Raw genomic sequence first — 25,487 nt, forward strand, 5'->3', positions numbered from 1 at the left:
CCTTAAGCAAGACATCAAAGAGATTGGAGGAAGAACAACGGAGATTGAAAATAGGCTGGAAGATATCTCAGAAGACATCCCTCAGATTAAAACTACTCTAATGGATCATTCTATATACATCAAGAAGCTGGAGGATCAAGTAGAAGATTTGGAAAATAGATTGAGGCGCTCCAATCTCAGAATAAGGAATCTTCCAGAAGAGTACAAAAATTTGCAAGCAGATGTAACTGAGATTTTTCATCAACTTGTCCCAGATACAGAACCCTCCATGCTTTTGATGGACAGGGTGCATAGAGCCTTAACCAAACCCTCTCAATCCAAGACAAGAGATGTAGTAGTCAAACTACATTATTTCCATGTTAAAGAACTAATACTTCAAGCTGCAAGACAAGCACGCACAATTACATATGAAGGGCATAATATCCAGATATTTACAGATCTATCACCAATGACACTAAGAAGGCGAAGAGAATTGAAACCAGTAGTGACAGCCCTCATAAGAGAAAAATTGAATATAGATGGAACTTTCCGTTCAAATTAATCTTCACATGTAAGAACTCCACCTATTCATGCACCATGGTTGAAGAGGGACGGTTGCTGCTTGCCAAGCTTGAGATTCCAATAGAGGAAGATGTTTCGCCGGACCCCCCACAAACCACTAGGAGACTACCACAGAAAGAATGGACTGCGGGTAAATAGGAATGGGAGACCTAAAAAACCCAAATCTAATGTCACAAGAGAAGATGGTGGAAGCAACAATAGCACAGAGGCATACCCAGTGCCGTGATTCTCTCAACAGAGACAGCTTCGAGGTTTGATAAGAGAAAAAGAAAACCGAAGTGTGATCTATGGATCATACAATGATAATAATAATATTTAAGATGAAGGTACTGTTACCCAGAACGATGAACAATGTTGAAAGGGGGTAATCTCATTGTTTGCTTGCTCTCCTCTACCCTAATTATTCATTCTTCTTTACCCCCAGCTTTTTCCCACTCATTCCATTCTAACCTTCCCCTAATACTAATACTTGATATTCACTGATGCTAATACCAAGGATATGATTGGTTCTCTAAAATCTGTCTTATGTGATAAGATGAGATCATAGATCAATATATGTTAGTTCCAGAGTTGATTATATTGTTTATTTTTATTTAAAACAAAAATGTTTCAAATGTTATTCAGTTGTTCAAACACACTAAGTTTTATGTTAATGTTATGTTTTTTATATATGTTTATATGCAGTCTCAAGTGTCATCAAAATAGAAGTTCACAGACAATTAATATAAAGGGTAAATATTCGAGGTATTAAGAATGATGCTTTCCTAAGATGTTCAGGTATAAAGGTAAGAGGTATAGATAGGCGGACTTATAAAGAGGACCTATATAGCAGTGCTCGCGGTAAGAAGTCATATTCATTAGATTAATTTTCACACAATGTTAGGGGGCTTAACTCCAACACAAAAAGGAAAAAAAGCTATTATAGATTACAAGGCCCAGAAAGCCCAAATAATAATGCTCCAAGAAACGCACTTCACCTCAGATGTAACACCTAAATATTAGGATAAGAGCTTTCCATTGCAATATCATGCATTCACTGACAAGAAAAAATGCGGAGTTTCCATCCTCATACATACCTCTCTGAACTTTAAGGAGGAAGAGATAGTTAAAGATAAGGGAGGGAGATTTCTAATAGTCAAGGGGACAATCCATAACGTCCCAGTGGTATTAATGAATGTATATGCACCCAATGAGAATCAGGGCTCCTTCATTACTAAAATAGGCAGACTACTACTGTCATGGAAGAGAAGTAAAATCATAATAGGAGGAGATTTTAATTTAACGTTAAATGACAATCTAGATAGAACTTCACAAACACCCCATAAAAAAAGGAGAACAACACCAGCCCAACAGCTTCTAGCTGACTTATTGCTAGACTTCAATCTAATAGACAGTTGGAGGGCACTTAACAAGGGAGCTAAAGATTTCACTTATTACTCCACAGTGCATGGTACCCATTCAAGAATAGACTTGATTCTAATCAGTCAGGTCCTATTGCCACTGGTAAAGCTAGTGTTTATTCATAACTGTTCATGGTCTGATCACAATATGATGATAATTGATCTAGAGGGAATGATCAACCCCAATAGAGTTAGATCCTGGTCACTCCACCCTAGCCTACTTCAGAATACAATTGTTCTTTAGAAAGTACAGCAGCACATTAAAGATTTTGTAGATATTAATGCAGGATCAACGTCCAATCCAAATTTTGTATGGAGTGCACTTAAGGCCTCGGTGAGAGGCCTGCTAATTGCCGAATCTAACAAAATAAAGAAGAATTATAATGCCAAACTAGATAGCTTGAGGGTAGAAATTGCTGCACCTCAGAGAACAAATAAAAAAAGCCCCCCAAAAAAGGTCTTAAAATTACTTAAAATTAAAAACGAAGAAATAAACCAACTATTAGATAGAGAAGTGATCCAGTCGATAAAAGCGGTAGACACCAGATATTATATTTATGCAAACAAACCAGATAGGATGCTGGCAAATAAACTAAAAGACCCGAAAAGGGCGACTACAATCCCACAAATACAAACTACCTCGGGACAAGTCACAAATGATCCCCAACAAATAGCCAATGAGTTTGCCAACTTTTATAACAAACTTTATAATTTACCTAGTAGTAATACAAATAATAACAAGAGAGAAGAATTGATTAGATTCCTAGAAGATAGCAAATTAAAAACTATCACAGAAGAAGAACTAGAGAATTTGAACTCCCCCATAACAATACAAGAGATATGCTGGCTATCAAAGAACTTAAAAGAAACAAAGCACCAGGCCCTGATGGGTTTCCAGGCTCATTTTATAAAGACCTGCAGTTATCACTGGCTCCCCAATTGAGGATACTGTTTAATAACATCTTGCAAGGAGTAGATATTCCCCCAGATTTGTTGACTGCAAGGGTGACGGTCATTCCAAAACCTGGCAAGAGCAAACAATACTGCCAAATTACCAGCCAATTTCCTTAATCAACCAGGACCTAAAATTATTCACAAACATTTTGGCTAACCGATTGACCCTACCCGTTAGAAATTTGATAGACAATGACCAAGTGGGTTTCATCTCGCAAAGAGAGGCACCAGATAACACTAGGAAAGTGATTGACCTGATTAATTATGCGACAGTTGGGAAGATGCCTTCTCTGTTTATAGCATTGGACGCAGAGAAGGCATTTGATAGAGTTAACTGGGAATACATGTTTGCAGTGCTTAGCAAAATGGGATTTAAAGGCCCCTTCACTACTGCCTTAAAAAAGATATATTCAAGCCCAGATGCATACATAAGACTCTCAGGGTATCAATCAGACAGAATAAAAATCCGTAATGGCACAAGACAAGGTTGCCCCCTGTCACCCCTACTTTTTGCTCTATGTATTGAGCCATTGGCGGTTAGGATAAGGGATAATCCAAATATTGCAGGTATACGGGTGGGGGATAAGGAATATAAAATTTCATTATTTGCTGATGACGTCATCCTTGCAGTCACAAAACCTTTACTTTCGCTCCCGATGGTATATTCCATAATAAATAAATTTGGACAGTTGTCTGGATATAAAATTAATGAAGACAAGTGTGAGGCCCTTAGCACATATCTCCCAAAGCCAACAAAGAAATTATTAGAAATTAACTTTACATTTAAATGGGCCAAATCATCTCTCAAATATCTAGGAATCAACCTCACAAAAGATGTGCACTTACTTTATAGGGAAAATTGTGTCCCCATGTTCACACACATTAGAGAGCTATTAGTGAAATGGACTAAATTTAACATCTCCCTGTATGGAAGAGTAATATCTGTCAAAATGACAATATTGCCCAAACTCCTATACCTATTCAGAACACTCCCAATTTCAATACCGTTGTCAGAATTATATGTAATGCAGAAGGCAATTTTAAAATTAATTTGGGGAGGGAAAAGGGCTAGAATAAACAAACACAATATGATGAGACATAGGGGAGAGGGAGGCATCGGATTACCTAACCTAATATCATATTATTATGCAGCTAGATTGGCCCAGACCACACAATGGTTTTAAATTAGGACTTACACCACAATGGGTCCAACTAGAAAAAGCACTGCTTAATGTAAGAAGATTGGATAATATTCTTTTGGGCAAGCACAACAAAACAGACCCGGGTCACATCAAACAGTTCATTGCGATCACACACACTGCTTTTATTTGGGACACAGCAACTAGGAAGTATCATTTACTCAACGAGAGGTCCAGACTGACCCCGCTCTCCCCTCTTGAATCTTTAGTTGACATACATACTCAAAGGAAATGAGAATAAAGGCCTGCTACCGAATAGCAGATGTTTATGTTTAATAGCGACCTACTATCTTCTTCAATATGCAGAGCTAGGCACACCCGGGGCAAAATGAGTGGGTTCCACTACTTACAACTTAAATCCAGAGTTCGAGAGATAAGGGATTAGATAAGCCTCCAAACAATACTATATTAGAATCACTATGTTTATCGAAGGAGGTTAGGAGGGGACTGATAGCATTGCTCTATCCGGCTATTAATGGTGGCTCAAATAGGGACAAGAGTGTAATAATGACTAAATGGGAACAGAATTTGGGCAGGACATGGACAATAGATAATTGGGTATCAAACATTAATAGAGGTCTATCATTTTCTCCAAATGCCATGTTGAAGGAAAACTATATTAAAGTACTCTATAAATGGTACATATATCCCACCAGATTTGCCAATACACCAGGACAGCAGGCCCCACTTGTACTACAGGGGTTGTGGGGAGGAAGGGACATACTTACACATGTGGCATTGTGGAAAGGTTACAGAGATTTGGAATCAGACTTCAAGGTATCTAAGCCTAATTCTAGAAACTAATGTCACACTTACCCCTGAATAGGCTTTGCTTCATTTTCCTCCAGATAATAAAGTGAAAAGACATCACAAGCTAATAGCCTTGATCTGCACGGTTTGTGAGAGTAAGCATAGCTAGATTTTGGAAGGGTGGGATCTACCCTCATTTGACTATATTAAAAGGAGAATAGATTATCACTTTACAATGAGTAGCGCCTCGGCAGAGCTTCTTAATACCAGGGATAAGTTTATACAACAGTGGGAACCATATATTATGTATACTGAAAAAGAAAATAGAGCTAGAATCCTAGCAAACCAAAAAGATCAGTAGGAAACAATCCGGTTAGAGTGCCTCAATGAGTGAGATAATTGAGTCTTCAGGAGCAAGATGAACGGGTAGAGATGAGGGGGGAGGAAATAGGGATTTGATCATGATTGAGATTGAGTCAGGCTAGATGGAAAGCGGAATTAACACACCATTATATTTTGGAATGTTACTGAAAGGTCGATAAACCCAAAATTACTCTTGTCTTGTGTGGAAAACTCACATATTCAATCACTTGAAGGCTGTCAATGTTATTGTATTTGTATTTTTTGTTTTATGTTTCTAACTGTTATTTAAGATGCTGTATGTAATAACATTCAAAAGTCAATAAAAAAACTTTCATATAAAAAACGATTAGTCAAAAGAGCAGACTCTCTTTCATAATCCTCAACTTTGCTACAGTTCCTGCGAATCCGCTGGAACTGTCCGAACGGTATATTTTTTTATCCAGTTAGGATAATGGCTACTCTTTAATGAAGAAAGCCATTCCTATCTGTCCCTTTTTTATACAATTTGGTAGTAATTTTGTCCTGTTCATGCATAAGGACGAGGTCCAAAAAATCTATTTCATCATAACTGTTTTTGTGAGTAAAAGATACATTTTTATCATTATTATTTGCATATTCAATAAAGCCCTTGGGTTCTATTGATTTCCTCTCCAGATTAGTACAATGTCGTCAATAAATCTTCCCCAAAAAACAATACAATCTTTGAAAGGGTTGTTATTCCAAATCTTCAGTTCCATCCAGTACCCCATGTACATGTTGGCATAACTCGGGGCAAAACGTGTGCCTATCGCTGTCCCACTAATTTGAAGAAAAAATTTATCTTCAGAAAGGAAAAAGTTTTGCTCCAATATGTACCTATGAAAGGAGGAATTTTTGTTTATCTATAGGTAATGTGGTTCGCTCCTTAATCCAATAATCTATAGCAAGACCCTTTTTATGTGAAATACCCACTGAAAACCATCTTCCCACTTCAAATTGGATAATTTATTCATAATATCCATCGTATCTCTTATATACGGATCTAAAGTGGGAACGATCGGCTGTAGGTAAGGGTCCACAAACTCTGATAATTTCATTGTCAGTGAATCTATACCTGATACAATGGGTCTCCCTTGAGGGTTCAAGGGATCTTTATGTACTTTAGGTAGGGGATACAGGATAGCTATCGTAGAATCTAGGATGTTTAGATAGTTTAGCTCATTAGTATTAAGTATATGTGAATCTTTGGCATAATCCAAAAGGCTTCTATATGTATATAGATACTCTACTGTGGGATTCTTTGTAAGTTTTTTGTATACTTCTATATATCCCAGTAATCTATAGGCCTCAGCGACATAATCCTTCCTATCATGCACAACAATCCCTTCCCCCTTGTCCGCCTCTCTTATTACTATCTCCCTATCGTTTTTCATTTCTTCCAATAGTTTTTTCTCCTTCTTAGATAAATTATCTTTCTTAATTTTATAGGACTGACACATCTTATTGAAATCTTCCTGAACCAGATTGCTGAACACAGGGATTGAGTGTCCTTTGGACTGTACTGGGTAGAAAACCAAATTTGGTTTGTAGGAGGTATGTTGATCATAGGATAAAATGGTCCTTACATTTCTGGGATCCATATTATCTACAATCAAATCTTCCAAAACTTTTAAAGTTTCAATGTCTTGAATATCATCCATCCCTATATTACTACTGCTGTCTTTATACTCCATTAGAGTTTCTTCATTCTTTTTTAAATGTCTGTGTAGGGTTAATTTGTAGATATATTTATTCCAATCCACAAATAATGTGAATAAATTTGGACCTCTAGTGGGGGCAAATGACATTCCCCTCTTAAGTCCTCCTCGTGTTTACTGAGGGTTCTTTTTGATAGATTGAAAATTGTCATCAATTCTCCATCCTGACTGTTCCCACTGGTCTTCGCTTTTTTCTTATTAGATCTAAGTCCTCCTCTATATCCCTTCCTAGTCTTCTTTTTAGCCCCTTCCCTCTCCCCTCTGGCGTTCCTAACCATTTTTGTGGTTCAACTTCTTGGTAGTAGGTAGGTTTGTGGCTGTTTCGGGATGGGCTTGACTCTAAAAATAACATTGTTCCTATAATTGATATTGTGACTGGTATTTTGGGTATTCTCAAATAAATGGCTATGTTTAAGGTTGGGTTTCACCTTTTGCCATATAAAATGTGTTTTTTTCTGTTCCTTTTCATCATAATATCTATTCGAATCCTTTCTATATCTATCTTGTGTTTTATATGAATTTTCTGGTTGGTTATCGTTTCTTCCATAATGGTTAGTGATCGTAAACTTCTAAATTTTGGGATTTTTTATATTTTTGTATGTGTTTTTAATATTGCTACTATTGTATATATGATTCCCCATTTTTTTATTTTTATTAGTATATAATGCACTAAAGCTTTTGGCCTAGATTTGGAGTTTGGCGTTAGCCGTGAAAACCAGCGTTAGAGGCTCCTAACGCTGGTTTTAGGCTACCTCCGGTATTTGTAGTCACTCAAAATAGGGTCTAACGCTCACTTTTCAGCCGCGACTTTTCCATACCGCAGATCCCCTTACGTCAATTGCGTATCCTATCTTTTCAATGGGATCTTTCTAACTCCGGTATTTAGAGTCGTGTCTGAAGTGAGGGTTAGACATCTAACGACAAAACTCCAGCCGCAGGAAAAAAGTCAGTAGTTAAGAGCTTTCTGGGCTAACGCCGGTTCATAAAGCTCTTAACTACTGTGCTCTAAAGTACACTAACACCCATAAACTACCTATGTACCCCTAAACCGAGGTCCCCCCACATCGCCGCCACTCAATTAAATTTTTTTAACCCCTAATCTGCCGACCGCCACCTATGTTATCCTTATGTACCCCTAATCTGCTGCCCCTAACACCGCCGACCCCTATATTATATTTAGTAACCCCTAACCTGCCCCCCACAACATCGCCGCCAGCTACCTACACTTATTAACCCCTAATCTGCCGACCGCAAAGCGCCGCCACCTACGTTATCCTTATGTACCCCTAATCTGCTGCCCCTAACACCGCCGACCCCTATATTATATTTATTAACCCCTAATCTGCCCCCCACAACATCGCCTCCACCTGCCTACACTTATTAACCCCTAATCTGCCGAGCGGACCTGAGCGCTACTATAATAAAGTTATTAACCCCTAATCCGCCTCACTAACCCTATAATAAATAGTATTAACCCCTAATCTGCCCTCCCTAACATCGCCGACACCTAACTTCAATTATTAACCCCTAATCTGCCGACCAGAGCACACCGCTATTCTAATAAATGTATTAACCCCTAAAGCTAAGTCTAACCCTAACACTAACACCCCCCTAAATTAAATATAATTTACATCTAACGAAATTAATTAACTCTTATTAAATAAATTATTCCTATTTAAAGCTAAATACTTACCTGTAAAATAAATCCTAATATAGCTACAATATAAATTATAATTACATTGTAGCTATTTTAGGATTAATATTTATTTTACAGGCAACTTTGTAATTATTTTAACCAGGTACAATAGCTATTAAATAGTTAAGAACTATTTAATAGTTACCTAGTTAAAATAATTACAAAATTACCTGTCAAATAAATCCTAACCTAAGTTACAATTAAACCTAACACTATACTATCATTAAATTAATTAAATAAAATACCTACAATTACCTACAATTAAACCTAACACTACACTATCAATACATTAATTAAATACAATACCTACAAATAACTACAATGAAATAAACTAACTAAAGTACAAAAAATAAAAAAGAACTAAGTTACAAAAAATAAAAAAATATCTACAAACATAAGAAAAATATTACAACAATTTTAAAACTAATTACACCTACTCTAAGCCCCCTAATAAAACAACAAAGCCCCCCAAAATAAAAAATGTCCTACCCTATTCTAAATTACTAAAGTTAAAAGCTCTTTTACCTTACCAGCCCTGAACAGGGCCCTTTGCGGGGCATGCCCCAAGAAGTTCAGCTCTTTTGCCTGTAAAAAAAAACCATACAATACCCCCCCCCCCAACATTACAACCCATCACCCACATACCCCTAATTTAACCCAAACCACTCTTAGATAAACCTAACACTAAGCCCCTGAAGATCTTCCTACCTTGTCTTCACCATACCAGGTTCACCGATCGGTCCTGAAGAGCTCCTCCGATGTCCTGATCCAAGCCCAAGAGGGGGGCTGAAGATGTCCATGATCCGGTAGAAGTCTTCATCCAAGCGGGGCAGAAGAGGTCTTCCATCCGATTGAAGTCTTCATCCAGGCGGCATCTTCTATCGACATCCATCTGGAATGGAGCGGCAGCCTCCTGAAGACCTCCGACGCGGAACATCCATCCTGGCCGACGACTGAACGACGAATGACGGTTCCTTTAAATGACGTCATCCAAGATGGCGTCCCTCGGATTCCGATTGGCTGATAGGATTCTATCAGCCAATCTGAATTAAGGTAGGAATATTCTGATTGGCTGATGGAATCAGCCAATCAGATTTAGCTCACATTCTATTGGCTGATCGGAACAGCCAATAGAATGTGAGCTCAATCTGATTGGCTGATTGGATCAGCCAATCGGATTGAACTTGATTCTGATTGGCTGATTCCATCAGCCAATCAGAATATTCCTACCTTAATTCAGATTGGCTGATAGAATCCTATCAGCCAATCGGAATTTGAGGGACGCCATCTTGGATGACGTCATTTAAAGGAACCGTCATTCGTCGTTCAGTCGTCGGCCAGGATGGATGTTCCGCGTCGGAGGTCTTCAGGATGCTGCCGCTCCGTTCCAGATGGATGTCGATAGAAGATGCCGCCTGGATGAAGACTTCAATCGTATGGAAGACCTCTTCTGCCCCGCTTGGATGAAGACTTCTACCGGATCATGGACATCTTCAGCCCCCCGCTTGGGCTTGGATCAGGACATCGGAGGAGCTCTTCAGGACCGATCGGTGAACCTGGTATGGTGAAGACAAGGTAGGAAGATCTTCAGGGGCTTAGTGTTAGGTTTATTTAAGGGGGGTTTGGGTTAGATTAGGGGTATGTGGGTGGTGGGTTGTAATGTTGGGGGGGGTATTGTAAGTTTTTTTTACAGGCAAAAGAGCTGAACTTCTTGGGGCATGCTCTGCAAAGGGCCCTGTTCAGGGCTGGTAAGGTAAAAGAGCTTTTAACTTTAGTAATTTAGAATAGGGTAGGGCATTTTTTATTTTGGGGGGCTTTGTTGTTTTATTAGGGGGCTTAGAGTAGGTGTAATTAGTTTAAAATTGTTGTAATATTTGTCTTATGTTTTTAGATATTTTTTTATTTTTTGTAACAGTTCTTTTTTATTTTTTGTACTTTAGTTAGTTTATTTCATTGTAGTTATTTGTAGGTATTGTATTTAATTAATGTATTGATAGTGTAGTGTTAGGTTTAATTGTAACTTAGGTTAGGATTTATTTGACAGGTAATTTTGTAATTATTTTAACTAGGTAACTATTAAATAGTTCTTAACTATTTAATAGCTATTGTACCTGGTTAAAATAATTACAAAGTTGCCTGTAAAATAAATATTAATCCTAAAATAGCTACAATGTAATTATAATTTATATTGTAGCTATATTAGGATTTATTTTACAGGTAAGTATTTAGCTTTAAATAGGAATAATTTATTTAATAAGAGTTAATTAATTTCGTTAGATGTAAATTATATTTAACTTAGGGGGGTGTTAGTGTTAGGGTTAGACTTAGCTTTAGGGGTTAATACATTTATTAGAATAGCGGTGAGCTCCGGTCGGCAGATTAGGGGTTAATAATTGAAGTTAGGTGTCGGCGATGTTAGGGAGGGCAGATTAGGGGTTAATACTATTTATTATAGGGTTAGTGAGGCGGATTAGGGGTTAATAACTTTATTATAGTAGCGCTCAGGTCCGCTCGGCAGATTAGGGGATAATAAGTGTAGGCAGATGGAGGCGACGTTGTGGGGGGCAGATTAGGGGTTAATAAATATAATATAGGGGTCGGCGATGTTAGGGCAGCAGATTAGGGGTACATAGGGATAATGTAAGTAGCGACGGTTTACGGAGCGGCAGATTAGGGGTTAATAATAATATGCAGGGGTCAGCGATAGCGGGGGCGGCAGATTAGGGGTTAATAAGTATAAGGTTAGGGGTGTTTAGACTCGGGGTACATGTTAGGGTGTTACGTGCAGACGTAGGAAGTGTTTCCCCATAGCAAACAATGGGGCTGCGTTAGGAGCTGAACGCGGCTTTTTTGCAGGTGTTAGGTTTTTTTTTTCAGCTCAAACAGCCCCATTGTTTTCTATGGGAGAATCATGCACGAGCACGTTTTTGAGGCTGGCCGCTTGCGTAAGCAACTCTGGTATCGAGAGTTGAAGCTGCGTTAAAAATGCTCTACGCTCCTTTTTTGGAGCTTAGCGCAGCCTTTATGTGGACTCTCAATACCAGAGTTATTTTTATGGTGCGGCCAGAAAAAAGCCGGCGTTAGCTACGCGGGTCGTTACCGACAAAACTCCAAATCTAGGCCTTTGTTAGTTGCTTAATCTGATGAATTGATTGTAGCCCAATCTGAGCAGTGTGCACCTTCTATCAGGGTGTCAAGAATCTCTTCCCATTCTCCTCCTTCCATATTAATTAGATTTTCTTGGTTGTTATTTTCTATTGTATTGTGATTGTGTTCCTGTAAATCTTTTAAAAATGTATTGAGTTTGTTGTACTCTACTTGTTTCTCAAATCTTTCAACCTTTGCCTTATTTTCATTATCTAACTCACTATAGTAAACACAACCTTTGAAGTTATTTAATTTCTCTCTGATGTCCTTGATTTGGTCTGTATAATCTTTGACCTTTTTTGGCAATATCTTATCAGAATATCAATGAAAGTATATGAGCTTGTTTCAAGAGCTGTCTCCCATTCAGAAAGAAATTCAATTTCTGAATTATCAATTATAGACTCCTTTTCTAATCTCAATCCAAGTTTAGGGGTTATTTTGTATTTAACATATATTTTAAGACTAGTACTATCATGCCAGTTAACTAGTTGTTTTCTTCTTAATTTCTCTAATTTTCCAAATAATTTTTTAGGGTCTCTTAAACTTAGGTTCTCCAATAAAGTTTTCCCTTCCTCCTCACTAATGGATAGTTTTTTTATTTTCTTACTAGGGTCAAAATATGCCCCATATTCCAGTTTTGACATAATTGAGTGTTATAAAAGGTTTGCTGCCTCTCCTTACAAAATGGAAAAGAGTAAAATCTAAACAAAGTAGAATACACCTACAACTAGTGTAAATGTAAGCTTATTAAAGGGAGGGCGCAAAACCTCAATAATATGTGGAATAGATAAATGGGTGTATAACATAAAAAGTTCAAATATATATATATACACATATACAATTATAAACAATGTGTAAGTAGGACCAAAAAACAAATGGATCAAAATATATGTATACAGATCCACATAGAGATATGGGAGGTACCAGCTGCAATAAATAATACCCCCAGAAGTGCGGGATAACCGTTCGGACAGTCCCAGCGGATTCGCAGGAACTGTAGAAAAGTTGAGGATTATGAAAGAGAGTCTGCTCTTTTGACTAATCGCTTTTTGGAGAAAGGGTACCAAGAGAAAAATATCAAAGAAGCATATATTAAGGCCAAAAATTGTAATAAAACAGAACTCTTGTTAACTAAAAGAGCGAAAAAGAACAACAGTAAATATGATGGGGACAATTTTGTCACCACCTATAATGAAGGGGCTAGAGATATTAAAGCCATTATCAAGAAACACTGGCATGTTCTAGGAAAAGATCTATTATTAAAGGATCTATTGGATAATGGTCCTCAGGTCATTTTTCATAAGAATAAGAACCTTAAAAATCTAATGGCCCCTAGCCAACTCAAAGCAGTGAGAAAAGGAAAAGATAGGTTAACCCAACAAAGTATTGGTTTCTATAAATGTAACAGAGCCATTTGTGTGGCTTGTGAACACCACTATGACAAGAAACCAACAAAACAAATAATATCTACCAGTAATGGTTTTACCTGTGATGTCAATACTTTATGTAATTGCAGAACTGATTTTGGGGTCTATTTAGTGCAATGTAGCTGTGATTACCAGTATATAGGACAAATGACTCGCCCATATAAAACCAGATTACTAGAACATATTACTAATACTAATATCAAACAAGGACTCAAGTCTTATAATTTATCAATTCATTATAAAAATGTACATAATCAAGATCCCACATGTCTAAGGGGAACGTAGGGAGTCCTACTGGATTCATAGAATGGGGACCCTCATTACGAATGGGCTTAATAAAGACATTGATCTGGCAGCTTTCTTAATATAACATAATTTATGATTTTTTTTTTATTACAGATCATGGTTTCTTTTTAGCATAGCATATTCATGGTTTGTTTTAATATACACTAAAATCATATAATAAGAAATGTGAATAAATGTTAGAATTAGTATGTGTATTATACTGTTATTATCACCAACATTTTTTAATCTTGGCATTTGGAAGATTTAAAGGGGCCTATTTATCAAACACCAAAAGGAGCTCGATGGCCCGTGTTTCTGGTGAGTCTTCAGACTCACCAGAAACAGCAGTTATGAAGCAGCGGTCACAAAGATCGCTGTTCCATAACCCTGTCCGACTGCTCTGAGCAGGCGGACAGGAATCGCAACAATTCAACCCGATCAAGTACGATCGGGTTGATTGACACCTCCCTGCTGGTTGTTCGGAGCTTGATAAATGGGCCCCATAATATGTGCCATTCCTCTTTTGCCTCCGTTTATACAATTATCCCCATCTGCGGTGGGAGAGGAAATAAGAGCACAGCAAACTGAGGATCTGTGAGGCCATGAATGTGAGGCCGTGAATGAGAACACAGTGGAGGAATTCCATCTCGCATGAAGAAACTTTACCACCCACAGAGATTTTAAGATAACACACTGCATTATCCTTACCTCATTTGATTGAGGTATTATCCTGGCTGTGAGTATAATACAATAAGGGGTGTTACGGGAGACATTCTACATCCTTATCACTTGTATAGATGTCGTATGAACTCTTTATAACCTAACATTTCAATTGGACAGTTTATTACCTTCTTTACCATGTTTTATTTTTATATTATATTGAACTTTTCCATTAATACAATTGGATTACAGTCCATAGAGCACTAGTCAATAGTGATTCCATCTAGGTTGTTACCTAGCACTTAATAAACCCCAGTTTTCTTTGTTTCCAATATATATATATATATATATATATATATATATATATATATATTTATACTATATATATATATATATTTATTTATTTATACTATATATATATATATATATATACACATACATGCATATACATCTTTCCATATGTATATGTATGTGTCTTAATGTTAAAGCCTTTTGCCTGCCATTGTTTCCAACACTTGAGATCTCTTTTCTTTGAGCCCTTATAACTTTTTTGTGCAAATTTTTTTATTTTTAAAAATTGTTATTAGATGGTGTTATTATGAGTGTAACTGTACTTTGTAATGTATTTTTGTTGTGTTTTGTGACACTTTTGCTTCGTGAAACAGTTAACTTGAATTGTGCTCAAGCGATCATGTTTACTTTCAACTTGTAATATTAGCAATAAACCAGAAGCGCACAAACAACCACGATAAACCCCTTATCGCTTGCGCGCAAACGTTTGCGCTCTGCTTGTAATCTGGCCCTTAGTGTAATTTCTCTCTGTGCAGCAAGTTTTTGATCATCAGGCTTTAAATGTTTTATTATCTCTAACAGAACAGAATGTAAATAATAAAAAATATTATTTTTTCTTCAAAAAAGATCATTTTACCTTATTATGACTTGGTGATTTCTGCTTAGCCCATGATTGTGAATGTTTTCCTTCTTTGGTTTTTGTATGTGCAAGATTTCCTGGAAAAATATAAATGTAAATCTCACATTAAACATGAGATAGGAAACCAGATAATTACATTTCATGATTCAGACAAAGTGGCCGATTCATCAAGCTCCGTATGAAGCTGTATGCAGCTGTTTCCGCGCGAGCCTTCAGGCTTGCTGGAAACAGGAGTTAAGAAGCAGCGGTCTTAAGACCGCTGCTCCTTTGCTGTTCATCACCTCAGAGGTGGTGGACGAGTTATCTGCCCGATCGCACACGATTGGGTTGATTGACACCCCTTGCTAGCGCTGATTGGCTGGGAATGTGCAGGGGGCAGCATTGCACAAGCATTTCTAGTGAAATGCTTGTGCAATGATAAATGCAGAAAGCGTTTGCTGTCGACATTTATCTCTGTCCGCTCGCACTATAATAAATCGGCCCAAGAAAGTGCAATTTAATAAAAGAAAAGTTTCCAATTTACTTCTATTATCAAATTTACTTCATTCATGGTATTTTGTCCTGAATAGATTACCTAGGTAGGTAAAGTACATTTGTTTAGGGAGGTTTATGCAGCAGTTTTGCAAGAATTCTTCTGAACACTAAATGGCAGCACAATGTGTAACATTGTTAAACGCATTTTTGCAAAACTGCAGCCATATAGTGCTCCTGACATATGCACACGGTATCTGAATCAAGAATTCTGTAAGTTTATATATTAATCTTAAAAAAAGAATGCTAACATAGAATACTTTTAACATTGTATCCCTTTAATTCATACACAATGCAAAAACACATAAATACATAGGTGCAAGAAGGGGTGAACCCCAACCCCTTTGATCTTGTTCATAAAGATAAGTGTCCATGGTATTTAGATGCCAGCCCTTTTGGCATATACATATCAACTGAAAGAGGGGGCTCTCTTTTCTACCAATGTTTAAGCTAAAAAGAGTGTTTAGACCCCAGAATAACATATAAGATGCCTATTAGGGAGCTTTGTGCTATTATTTAGCTATTTCTATAGCAATAACTTGCTAGGCTTGTGTGTGTGGGAATTTGGGCAGCAGCTCTAAAAGATTACCCCCTTCTCTCATCACTTGTATGTAAGAGGGACATGGAACCACCATTCATTCAAAGATGTTTTTCTCCTATTTTAATATCTGTCTAGGTAAACAAGGTTGTGATAGGTCAATACTTGGCTATAGGTTCAGTTGGTTTTAATAAACTATTTGTATTTTAATATCAGTGAGTGTTTACCTGCTTGTTATTTTTAAATGTTTACCATGTCAGAATGGAGAAGACCAGAGAAGGATGGTCCGGTCTACATGGTTGTTGATTGTATCTGGAGCTACTATCTTGTATACAAATGACCAGTAATGATTCAGGGACTATCAGACCTTTTAGCCTGTACTATTTTTTTTTTTTTTTTTAGTTTTCAAAAGAGCTTTATTGTATAAGTCACAGGTTTACAGTATTCACAGCAAAATTTACATTACATTAATGAATAACATTTCGTGATACATCCCTGTCTATACATTAGTAAGCCTTTCTCTTTTTCTTTATAAGTTTAAACCATTTTCTTTAACTTCTTAGCCTCAAATAAAATGAACATCAATCTTTGAAAACCTTAATTTTTATGTTTATGATATATACAATATATTTGGTGAAACCGTTGTCATTACCACTGCCACAAGCTCAGCTGCTATCCGAGTAGGAAGCTATATACAGCAGATTAAAGAAGCTGGGCTAGAAATGATAGAAAATAGGGGGGGAAAGAAGGAGGGACGAGAGAGAGAGAGAAAAAAAAAAAAAAGGGGAGGGAAAGAAGGCGAGGGGCTTGCTGTTTATATAGTACCATTCCAGATTGCCTGGATCATCTCATGTGTATCAAGCTTATTTATTTTAAGATAGTGATACCTCTCTAGGGAAATAAGATCTGAAACCTCCCTCCTCCACTCTTCCACTGTAGGAACCGTTTGGGTTTTCCATCTTTTGGGTATGAGTTTCTTTGCCCCGTAATCATTATTAACAAGAGAGCCAGTTTGGCTGGATCTTTGATGGTGGGTAGAGAGCAGAACAGTATGCTTTATAGGGTATTTGGTATAGAAATGTTTAGTACTTTTGATATGATGGGGATGATGATTGCCCAGTAATTTCCTAGTTTGGGGCATGACCACCATATGTGTGACAAAGAGCCCTCTCCCCCGCAACCTCTCCAACAAGAATTGCTCAAGGAGGGAAAGATTCTGTGAAGCCTGACCGGTGTGAGGTACCAGCGACTCAGGAGTTTAAAGTGTGTCTCCTGTATGTTGGCGGAGACCGATGAGCGCTTTGTGAGTTCAAAGGCCTTCAACCAGATATCTACCCCTAAATCTTGGGATAACTCCTTATTCCAGGCTAAAGTGTAAGTGGGAAGTGGTGTCTCAGTATCAGTGGATGTTATTTTATATAGGATGGATATGAGATGTCCCGGTAGTTTCGGGAGGATACAAAGACCTTCAAAGGTTGTGGGTTCCCTACCCAGGTCTTTCCTGTTTTTGTGGTGTGAAATGTAGTGAAGCAGTCTGTTAAAATTGAGCCATGGGGTGAAGATCTCCTTATGGGTCTTTGCTATTTGAGCTTGAGTTTTAAGTATATTATTTTCCTTAAGGAAATGCATAGAACCTACTCTGAGACTATATGGATGTTTATTATGGTAGCCCTGTTTCCAGTATGGGAGCTCTGGATTTTCAATAATCGGCGTGAGAGGAGAGTTTCTAGATGAAATGTGAGTGCTTGTTGCTAGTGTTTTATCCCATTCTGTTAGTGTTTCTGTAGTTATTAGTTATTTAAAAATATGCTTTGGCCTATGGACAGAGGGGATCCATGCCATAGTGCCCACGTTATTTAGCTTGAATATTTGCCTATCCAGGTGTATCCAAGCTTTATCCTTGTTGTTATGCGACCACTCCACAACCCTTTGTAGAAATATTGCTCTTCTATAAGCAACTAAATTAGGTAACCCCAACCCCCCTCTGTTCCTAGGTAAGTACATTGTCTTCTTCGGGACCCTGGGTCTAGTGTTTGCCCAAATGTAGTGCTCTATTATGGTTTGCAACTGTTTTAAGTAACCCTCTTGTAACGGTATTGGTAGCGCTTGGAGGAAGTAAAGAATTCTAGGGAGAATATTCATCTTAAATACTCCTATCCTCCCTAACCATGAGATTTATTCTTCCAGCTAAATAGGTCTCTAACAATTTCATCTTTTAAGGGGGCATAGTTATGTTTAAAAAGATCCCCCACACATGGTGTGAGATGTATCCCTAGGTACTTAAGTTTTTGTCTGGCTATAAGAATCGAATATTTTTCATGTAGGGTAGATATGTGTTGTGGGGGGGTATTTATGTTCATGAGTTCGGATTTGTTTAGATTAAGGAGGAAGTTGAACACTTTACCTTAGTCAGAGTAAAGAGTACATCGTCCGCGTATAACGCTTGTTTACTCTCTAAGTCTCCAACTCTGATACCTGTAATTTTGTCATTGAGCCAAATTTTTGGAGCTAATACCTCTATAGATATGGCGAATAGCAAAGGCGAAAGGGGGCATCCCTGCCTTGTCCCGTTGCTAATGTAAAAAGTGTCAGACCCGGACCCTCGCATTCGGAGCAGAGTATGGAGCCATAATCATATTTAAAAAGGGTGATGGGATACCCATCTCGCTCATTGCCCTTCATAGGAAAGGCCAGCCTACCCTATTGAAGGCCTTCTCCGCGTCTGTTGCAAACAAGACCATGGGAGTGTCAGATACCTTCGCATAGTTGATCAGTTGGATTACTTTGGTGATGTTATCTCTCGCTTCTCTGCCCGGGATAAATCCTACTTGATCCCTGTCAATCAAATTCGGAAGGATTTTGTTTAATCTGTTAGCTAATATCTTGGCCAGGATTTTCATATCTACATTAATTAGGGATATGGGTCTGAAGTTACCTGGGCTTGTGGCTTGTTTGCCTGGTTTGGTTAGTACCGTTATATGTGCTTCTAATAACGTTCTAGTTAATATAGGGTCGTCTCTGAGTTTGTTGAACAGCTGCAGCATGTGTCCAGCTAACACTCCCCCACACTCTTTGTAGTAGGTAGATGTAAGGCCATCAGGGCCAGGGCTTTTCCCGGAAGGGATATCTTTTATAGCTTACTGTAGTTCTTCTAAAGTGATTTGGGCCCCCAGGGAATCAGCTGCTTGTTTATCTACTGTTGAAAGTTGTAAAGTTTGGAAATATTGGTTTAACCCCTCTTCAAGTGTGGGATTGTCTCGGGCGTTGTCACCTCCTAAGTTGTAAAGTTTATTGTAATAGGTAAGGAAGGCTTCCGCAATCGTAATACTATCTTTAGCTATTTTACCTTCTGCAGTCACTAGGGAGTGTATGTATGTGTTCAATTGTTTCCTTTTTAAATTTCTAGCTAAGATTTTCCCTGGCTTGTTTCCCCCTTCGAAGTAGTATTGCTTGAGGAACATAGCTTTTCGCTGGTAGATTTCGGTCTAGTGTTGTTTGAGCTGTAGTCTAGTGTCTAAAATTTCCAACAGGATTTGTTCATTATTTGGGTTTTGTTTGTGGGTCGTTTCTAGTGTGGTAATCGTTTGTAAGAGTTTGGAGTGTTTTTCCCTGGCTACCCGGTTAAGTTTAGACTTTTGTTTTATTAATATGCCTCTTATCACTGTTTTGTGTGCTTCCCATTCTAGTTGTCTAGAGGATGAAGACATAAATATTCAGAGATTTCTTTTTGGATTGATTCAAGAAATATCGGGTCATTTAGTAACGAGTCCTCTAACCTCCAAATTTTAGGGGATATTGAGATATCTGGCCAGAGTATTCTACACGTTACTGGGGCATGGTCAGACCAAGTGATAGGGCCAATAGTGCAGTCTCCCGTGATAGAAAGGCCCTGAGAATCAGTATATATATGGTCAATTCTTGTGTAGCTATTATGTGGGTTTGAGTAGAAGGTATAGTCCCTATCTATCTAGGGGATGTAGAGATCTCCATATATCATGAAGTGTGAGGCTCTGTAATATATTTTTAATTATTTTAATTTGTTGGTTGCGACACTGGAGGTCCCCCTTGAGGAGTCTATGTGGGGTTCTAAGGAGAGATTAAAATCTCCCGCCATGAATACAAAGCCTTGGGAATGGTCAAGGATTAGGTTAGCTATTTTTCTAAAAAAGCTTATTTGTGTCTGGTTTGGGACATAAATATTAATCAATGTTATTTGATGGCCATATAAGGAGCCTTTTAGCAGAATGTATCTGCCTGCAGGGTCCCTTTCTATATGTAGTATTTGTATAGGTATCGATCTATGAATTAAGACCCCTACTCCAGCTTTTTTGTTTGGCCCAGAGGCAAAATATGCGGAGGGGTATTGTTTGTGGTACCATTTAGGTTCTTTACCCTTCTGAAAGTGGGTTTCCTGTAGCATAAGTATGTGACTGTTAAGTTTATTTAGATCTCAGAAAGCAATTGATCATTTCCCCGGGTTATTTAGCCCCTTAGCATTAATTATGGATATTTGTAAAGTGTGATCTTGGAATTTACTGATTTTAGGAGGCATTTTGATGCTATCATGTAGAAAGGGGGGAGGGATAAAGAAAAAAAAAAAGGAGGGTAAAAGAGAAGTGGAAAGAAGACTAAAGGAAGACTAAAGGAAGACTTAGAGGAGAAAAAGAAGTTGATATTAGAGTAGAAGAAATAGCGTGGCTATAGTTTTCTTTTTAGTATAGACTATATAACTTAGTTATATAAATAACTTAAGAATCCTTTGTGGCAAAAACAGCAGGTGTGGTAACCATAGCAAAAACAAAATCAAATGGGGGTAGTACACCCATGCACAGCAAACAATAAACATAGTTATATCTCTCACTGTAATAAAGAACAACTAATTAATATGAGAAAGGGGGGGCGAAGGGAGAGGCAACCTCGCGGGTAATAAGCCTAATAGGATGGAACACTAGCCACGAGGACCGGTCGTCCTATAAGCAGGAAAAACTGGAACAAATTTGTAACTATAACATTTTAACATTTTAACATGCTTTATTTTTCTGGGGTGTTATGTATTTTCCATAATACCCTGTCTTCCTATTGTATTTCGGTGTTTGACATTTATTCAAGGACATGAATGTTATTAGAAGGTCCCATAGGGAACCTTGGGGAGCATAGGGGGTATGGGGGGGGAATGGGGGAGAGAGGATGGGAGAGGGATGAAGTGTAATGGGTAGTAAGGGAGAGTGGAGATTAGGTAAGGGGGAGAGGGTGAGAGGGAAAAGGTATGGGAAGGGGTAAGGATAAGAAGGAGAGAAAAGGTATGCCAGAGATGGGAGGTGGGAATAGGGTTAGAGTTGGGCAGATGGTGGGATAGGGGGGGAGGGGGAGTGGGGAGGTTATCACAGGAGATGGAGGGGAGCAACAGGTTGTGTAGTGATTTCACAAATAAAATAGGATTAACAACAGATGACCCAAAGCGTTACCTCAGAATAGGTGACTATACAGATAAAGGTGAATAACTATTTTACGTTTCAACAGAGTTAGTACATTTATACATCTTGACATTCCCATAAAATCCATGTCCCTCCGTTTTACTTTTAGAGGTTAGACCCTCAATATTAGCTAACACATTGTTTATAGTTTCATAACAGACAACAGGTTTGTGAACGCATCTGGTGTAGATTACACCTTGAGGTTATGGGTATTGAAGGGGAGGGGAAGTAAAGGGAAGGAGAAAGGGGGAGGGGAGAGAGTATGAGGAAGGGTATGGATGGGAGGGAATGTGGTGGCGACAGGTAAGGAAAAGATATGGAAGAGGAAAAGGAGGGAAATTGGAGAAGGGGGAAGGGGAGGGGTAGGAGGAGGTATGTGGGGAGGGAAGGGGGGTATTTGAATAAATGTTGAGTTCACATGTCAAATAACGTTAACAACCGGCTACAAAAAATAAAATGGTACAACAGGTGGATTCACAGTATAGGGTAATTAACTGTTTAAAAATTCTGCAGATCTAGTGCGTATATACATCCTTTCCCTCTTATGAGGTGAAGAAAAATGTATTACAACCTACTTAGTATAGTTGCTATGTGGCATATACTTTAGTGGTTAATATGCACCTTGTTTTACTTAGTCCTGAAAGTAAGTGGAGTCCTATTATAAATAGGTTCATCTCAGTTCGTATTGCTTTTGGAATACAGTCCCCTATTATTGAATAACACATATTCTAACACAACATAACATAACATGTTTAACTTCTCATCTGGGGTTGGTCTTTCCTTAGGAGCAGTGGATCTTACTGAGTCTCCTCTAGGTGAGTGAAGAGGATCGTGGTCAGTGCTGCCCGGTATGTCCAGATCTTTATAGAACAGTTGTGGGTTGGTTCCCAGTCTGTAAAGGATTGTTCTATTATTGTGAATCACAATAATTGAGACTGGGAAACCCCAGCGGTAAGGGATCTTGTTCCTACAGAGATGTGCGGTTATATGCAAAAGCTCCCTTCATTTCTGCAGTGTGACCGGGGATAAATCAGGGAAAATTTGTATTTCCTCCCCAGCATATGATATAGGGTGTTTGGCTCTGGCCCTTTTGAGGATATCCTCCTTGTCCTTGTAACTTAAAAATTTAACGATGATGTCTCTGGGGGGGCCTTTAAAGGTGGTTTAGGCCTTAATGCCCTGTGGGCCCTCTCTATCGGTATCTCTTGCGCGGAAGGAGCCTCTTTTATTACCCTAAAAAGGGCTTGTAGATAGCCTTCAATTGCTGGGGGGTGGACATATTCAGAGATCCCCCTGAACCTGAGGTTGTTGCGCCTGCAACGGTTGTCCAGGTCCTCCATTTTATCCGTTAAATAAAAGATTTGTTCTGACTGACTCCTTAAATCTTCTTCTTGTTGTTTGACTTTTTCTGTAAAGGTTCCCTGTTGCTCTTCTATCTTCAGTACCCTGTTATCCAATGCGCTGAAATCTTTTCTAAGATCTCCAAATAGTGATCTCATTTCTAGGAGAACCCCTTGTATGTCTTCTTTTGATGATAGATGTTGTATATCATTTTTTGTGATATAAGATGTCTGGGGAGCATCTGTCTGTAAAACTTGGGCTGTTGTGGTAACTTGTTTGTTAGCCATGTTTTCACAAGTAGTTTCAGAACTGGGTTCAACTGGTTTTAGGAATTGGCTTAGGGGGTTAGAAGACCCGGATTGTCCTGCTTTGTTTTGTCTCTTGCAAGGCATCCCCTAAGGCACAGGCTCTTATGGGAGGTGTCGATAAATTTAAATCAAAGCTGTTCTGCTTCTTTTTTAAGGCGCTTCCAGGCCAGAGAAAAAGTTGTTTTTATGTCTTTATTCCCCCTGAGTGACCCTATGAGGGTAAGTCAATGATGTGTGGTAAGGGGTTCATTGGGTATATTGTGGCATTGAGAGTGAGGTATCTTCTGCTCGTGAAAGTGGTTTTTCCAATTCCCACATGGGTGCTGGGCCTCTATTGTAAATGTCCCCACTGTTCATAAGCCTGGAGCATGAGCTCCGTAACTTTAGTTTGTGCTGGGTCAGTGTAATCTTTTTAGGGCTAAAGAGCCGTTAGTGTGGGCTCTGATATAACTCGTGTGTGTAGTACCGCTCCCTCGGCACTCTCCGGTAGCTGTTCCCTAGGGTACCCTTACCTCAGTGTGCGGGTCTGTATTTGCGCTATGATCAGTCCTTCTCTGGCCGTGTCTGACCCATGATTAGGTCCTGGCTGCTGTTCTGTTCTTGCCCAAGATCCGAACGAGTGGATGTACAAGCCAGGCTGCGATAGTCCCGGTTGAGGTCTTTATTTAGAACGACGCTCCTGTCTTGCGGTCTAAGCTTTTCTTTGTTTGCGGCCCGCCGGGCCTACAGGATACTTGTATTCTTTCCCTGCTAAAGCCGCACCAAAGCTTTATTCAGTTGTCGGGTATTCTGTCCCGTTCTCCCCTCACCTCAGTCCCCGCCATATATTAGTTTTGTGAGAATTGTGAAGGTGAATTTGATGTTTTTGCTGGCATAGGAGATAGGAGCCCTTTCAGTGTGCGGCCATCTCCCTGCGTGGCCAGGCTCCGCACCCCAGCCTGTACTAGTTTTAAACTGAAGTTATGTTTCCATTTATATTGGCTATTTTAATAATATAAATTATACAATGTTTCATTGAGCACCACTTCATCCTTTGGTTTTTAATGGATTTCTTAATAGCCTCTTCAATCCTATATTAAAAAAAAATAAAAAAATAAAAAAATAGATGATCCCTATAGAGCGGGGCTTTAAAAACCTGTCATCAGGCATCCCTACCAGGACAGATTTTCAGGATTACTTTGGGTGAGAGCAGCTTAATAAACATATTTATTAACCAGCTGATTATTTGACCTGTGATCCAGTTCAGATCAGATATCCTGAAAATATCTTGGCCACTAGGAAGGCCTGAGGACAGGTTTGAAAACCCCTGCTATAAAGGTTATCTGTATTCTTTTAAGATCATCTGCATCCTATTAGGTTTGGTGAGATTCTGCCACTGAAATAAATGTTGAAAAATTATGTTCCTGTGCTGAAAAAAATATTTTTTATATTTTACCCCAATAGTGGTTTTGTGATGATCCTCATAACCCAGTGAGAGTTTTGACCCTTTCTTTAAATCAATCAATTTAAATAGCCTTAAAGGGATACTAAACCCATTTTTTTTTCTTTATGATTCAGATAGAGCAGGCAATTTTAAGCAACTTTCTAATTTACTTCTATTATCAATTCTTCTTTGTTCTCATGCTATCTTGATTTGAAAAAGCAGTACTGTAAGCTTTAGAGCAGGCCCATTTTTTGTTCAGCACATGGGTAGCACTTGCTGATTGGTGGATAAATGTAGCAAACTAATTAGCAAATGCTACCCAGGTGCTGAACTAAAAATGGTCCAGCTCCTAACCTTACATTACTGCTTTTTCAAATCAAGATAACATGAGAACAAAGAAAAATTGATAATAGGAGTAAATTAGAAAGTTACTTAAAATTGCATGCTCTGTCTGAACCATGAAAGAAAAAAATTGGGTTCAGTATCCCTTTAACTTAATTTTTTATGCTATGAATTATATAATTATTTGAGTTTAATATGTTTTTAAAAACATTTAATGAAAATATAAACTACAGTGTGTCTTTACAAGATTTGTCCTCTTGACTTTCCATATTTTAAAACCCCCAAAACATTTCCAATGTGTATGAAAAAATATAATTCTGAGCAGTTGAACCAAGAACTTTGAGCCGTAATTGAAAAACAGAATTTATGCTTACGTGATAAATTACTTTCTCTTACGGTGTATTCAGTCCACGGATTCATC

General features: G+C 38.3%; 1 protein-coding gene across 1 annotated transcript in view; it reads right to left on the reverse strand.

Annotated features, from left to right (window-relative positions):
- Positions 1–25,487, reverse strand: part of MYO3A (myosin IIIA) — a 499,205-nt gene that overhangs the window by 67,471 nt on the left and 406,247 nt on the right. Inside the window, 3 exon segments of the mRNA XM_053715695.1 lie at positions 6,619–6,967; positions 15,107–15,186; positions 22,885–23,388. Of these exon segments, the coding sequence (XP_053571670.1) occupies positions 6,619–6,967; positions 15,107–15,186; positions 22,885–23,388 (933 nt within the window).

This window comes from Bombina bombina, chromosome 5 (assembly GCF_027579735.1).
Source record: "Bombina bombina isolate aBomBom1 chromosome 5, aBomBom1.pri, whole genome shotgun sequence".
NCBI lineage: Eukaryota > Metazoa > Chordata > Amphibia > Anura > Bombinatoridae > Bombina > Bombina bombina.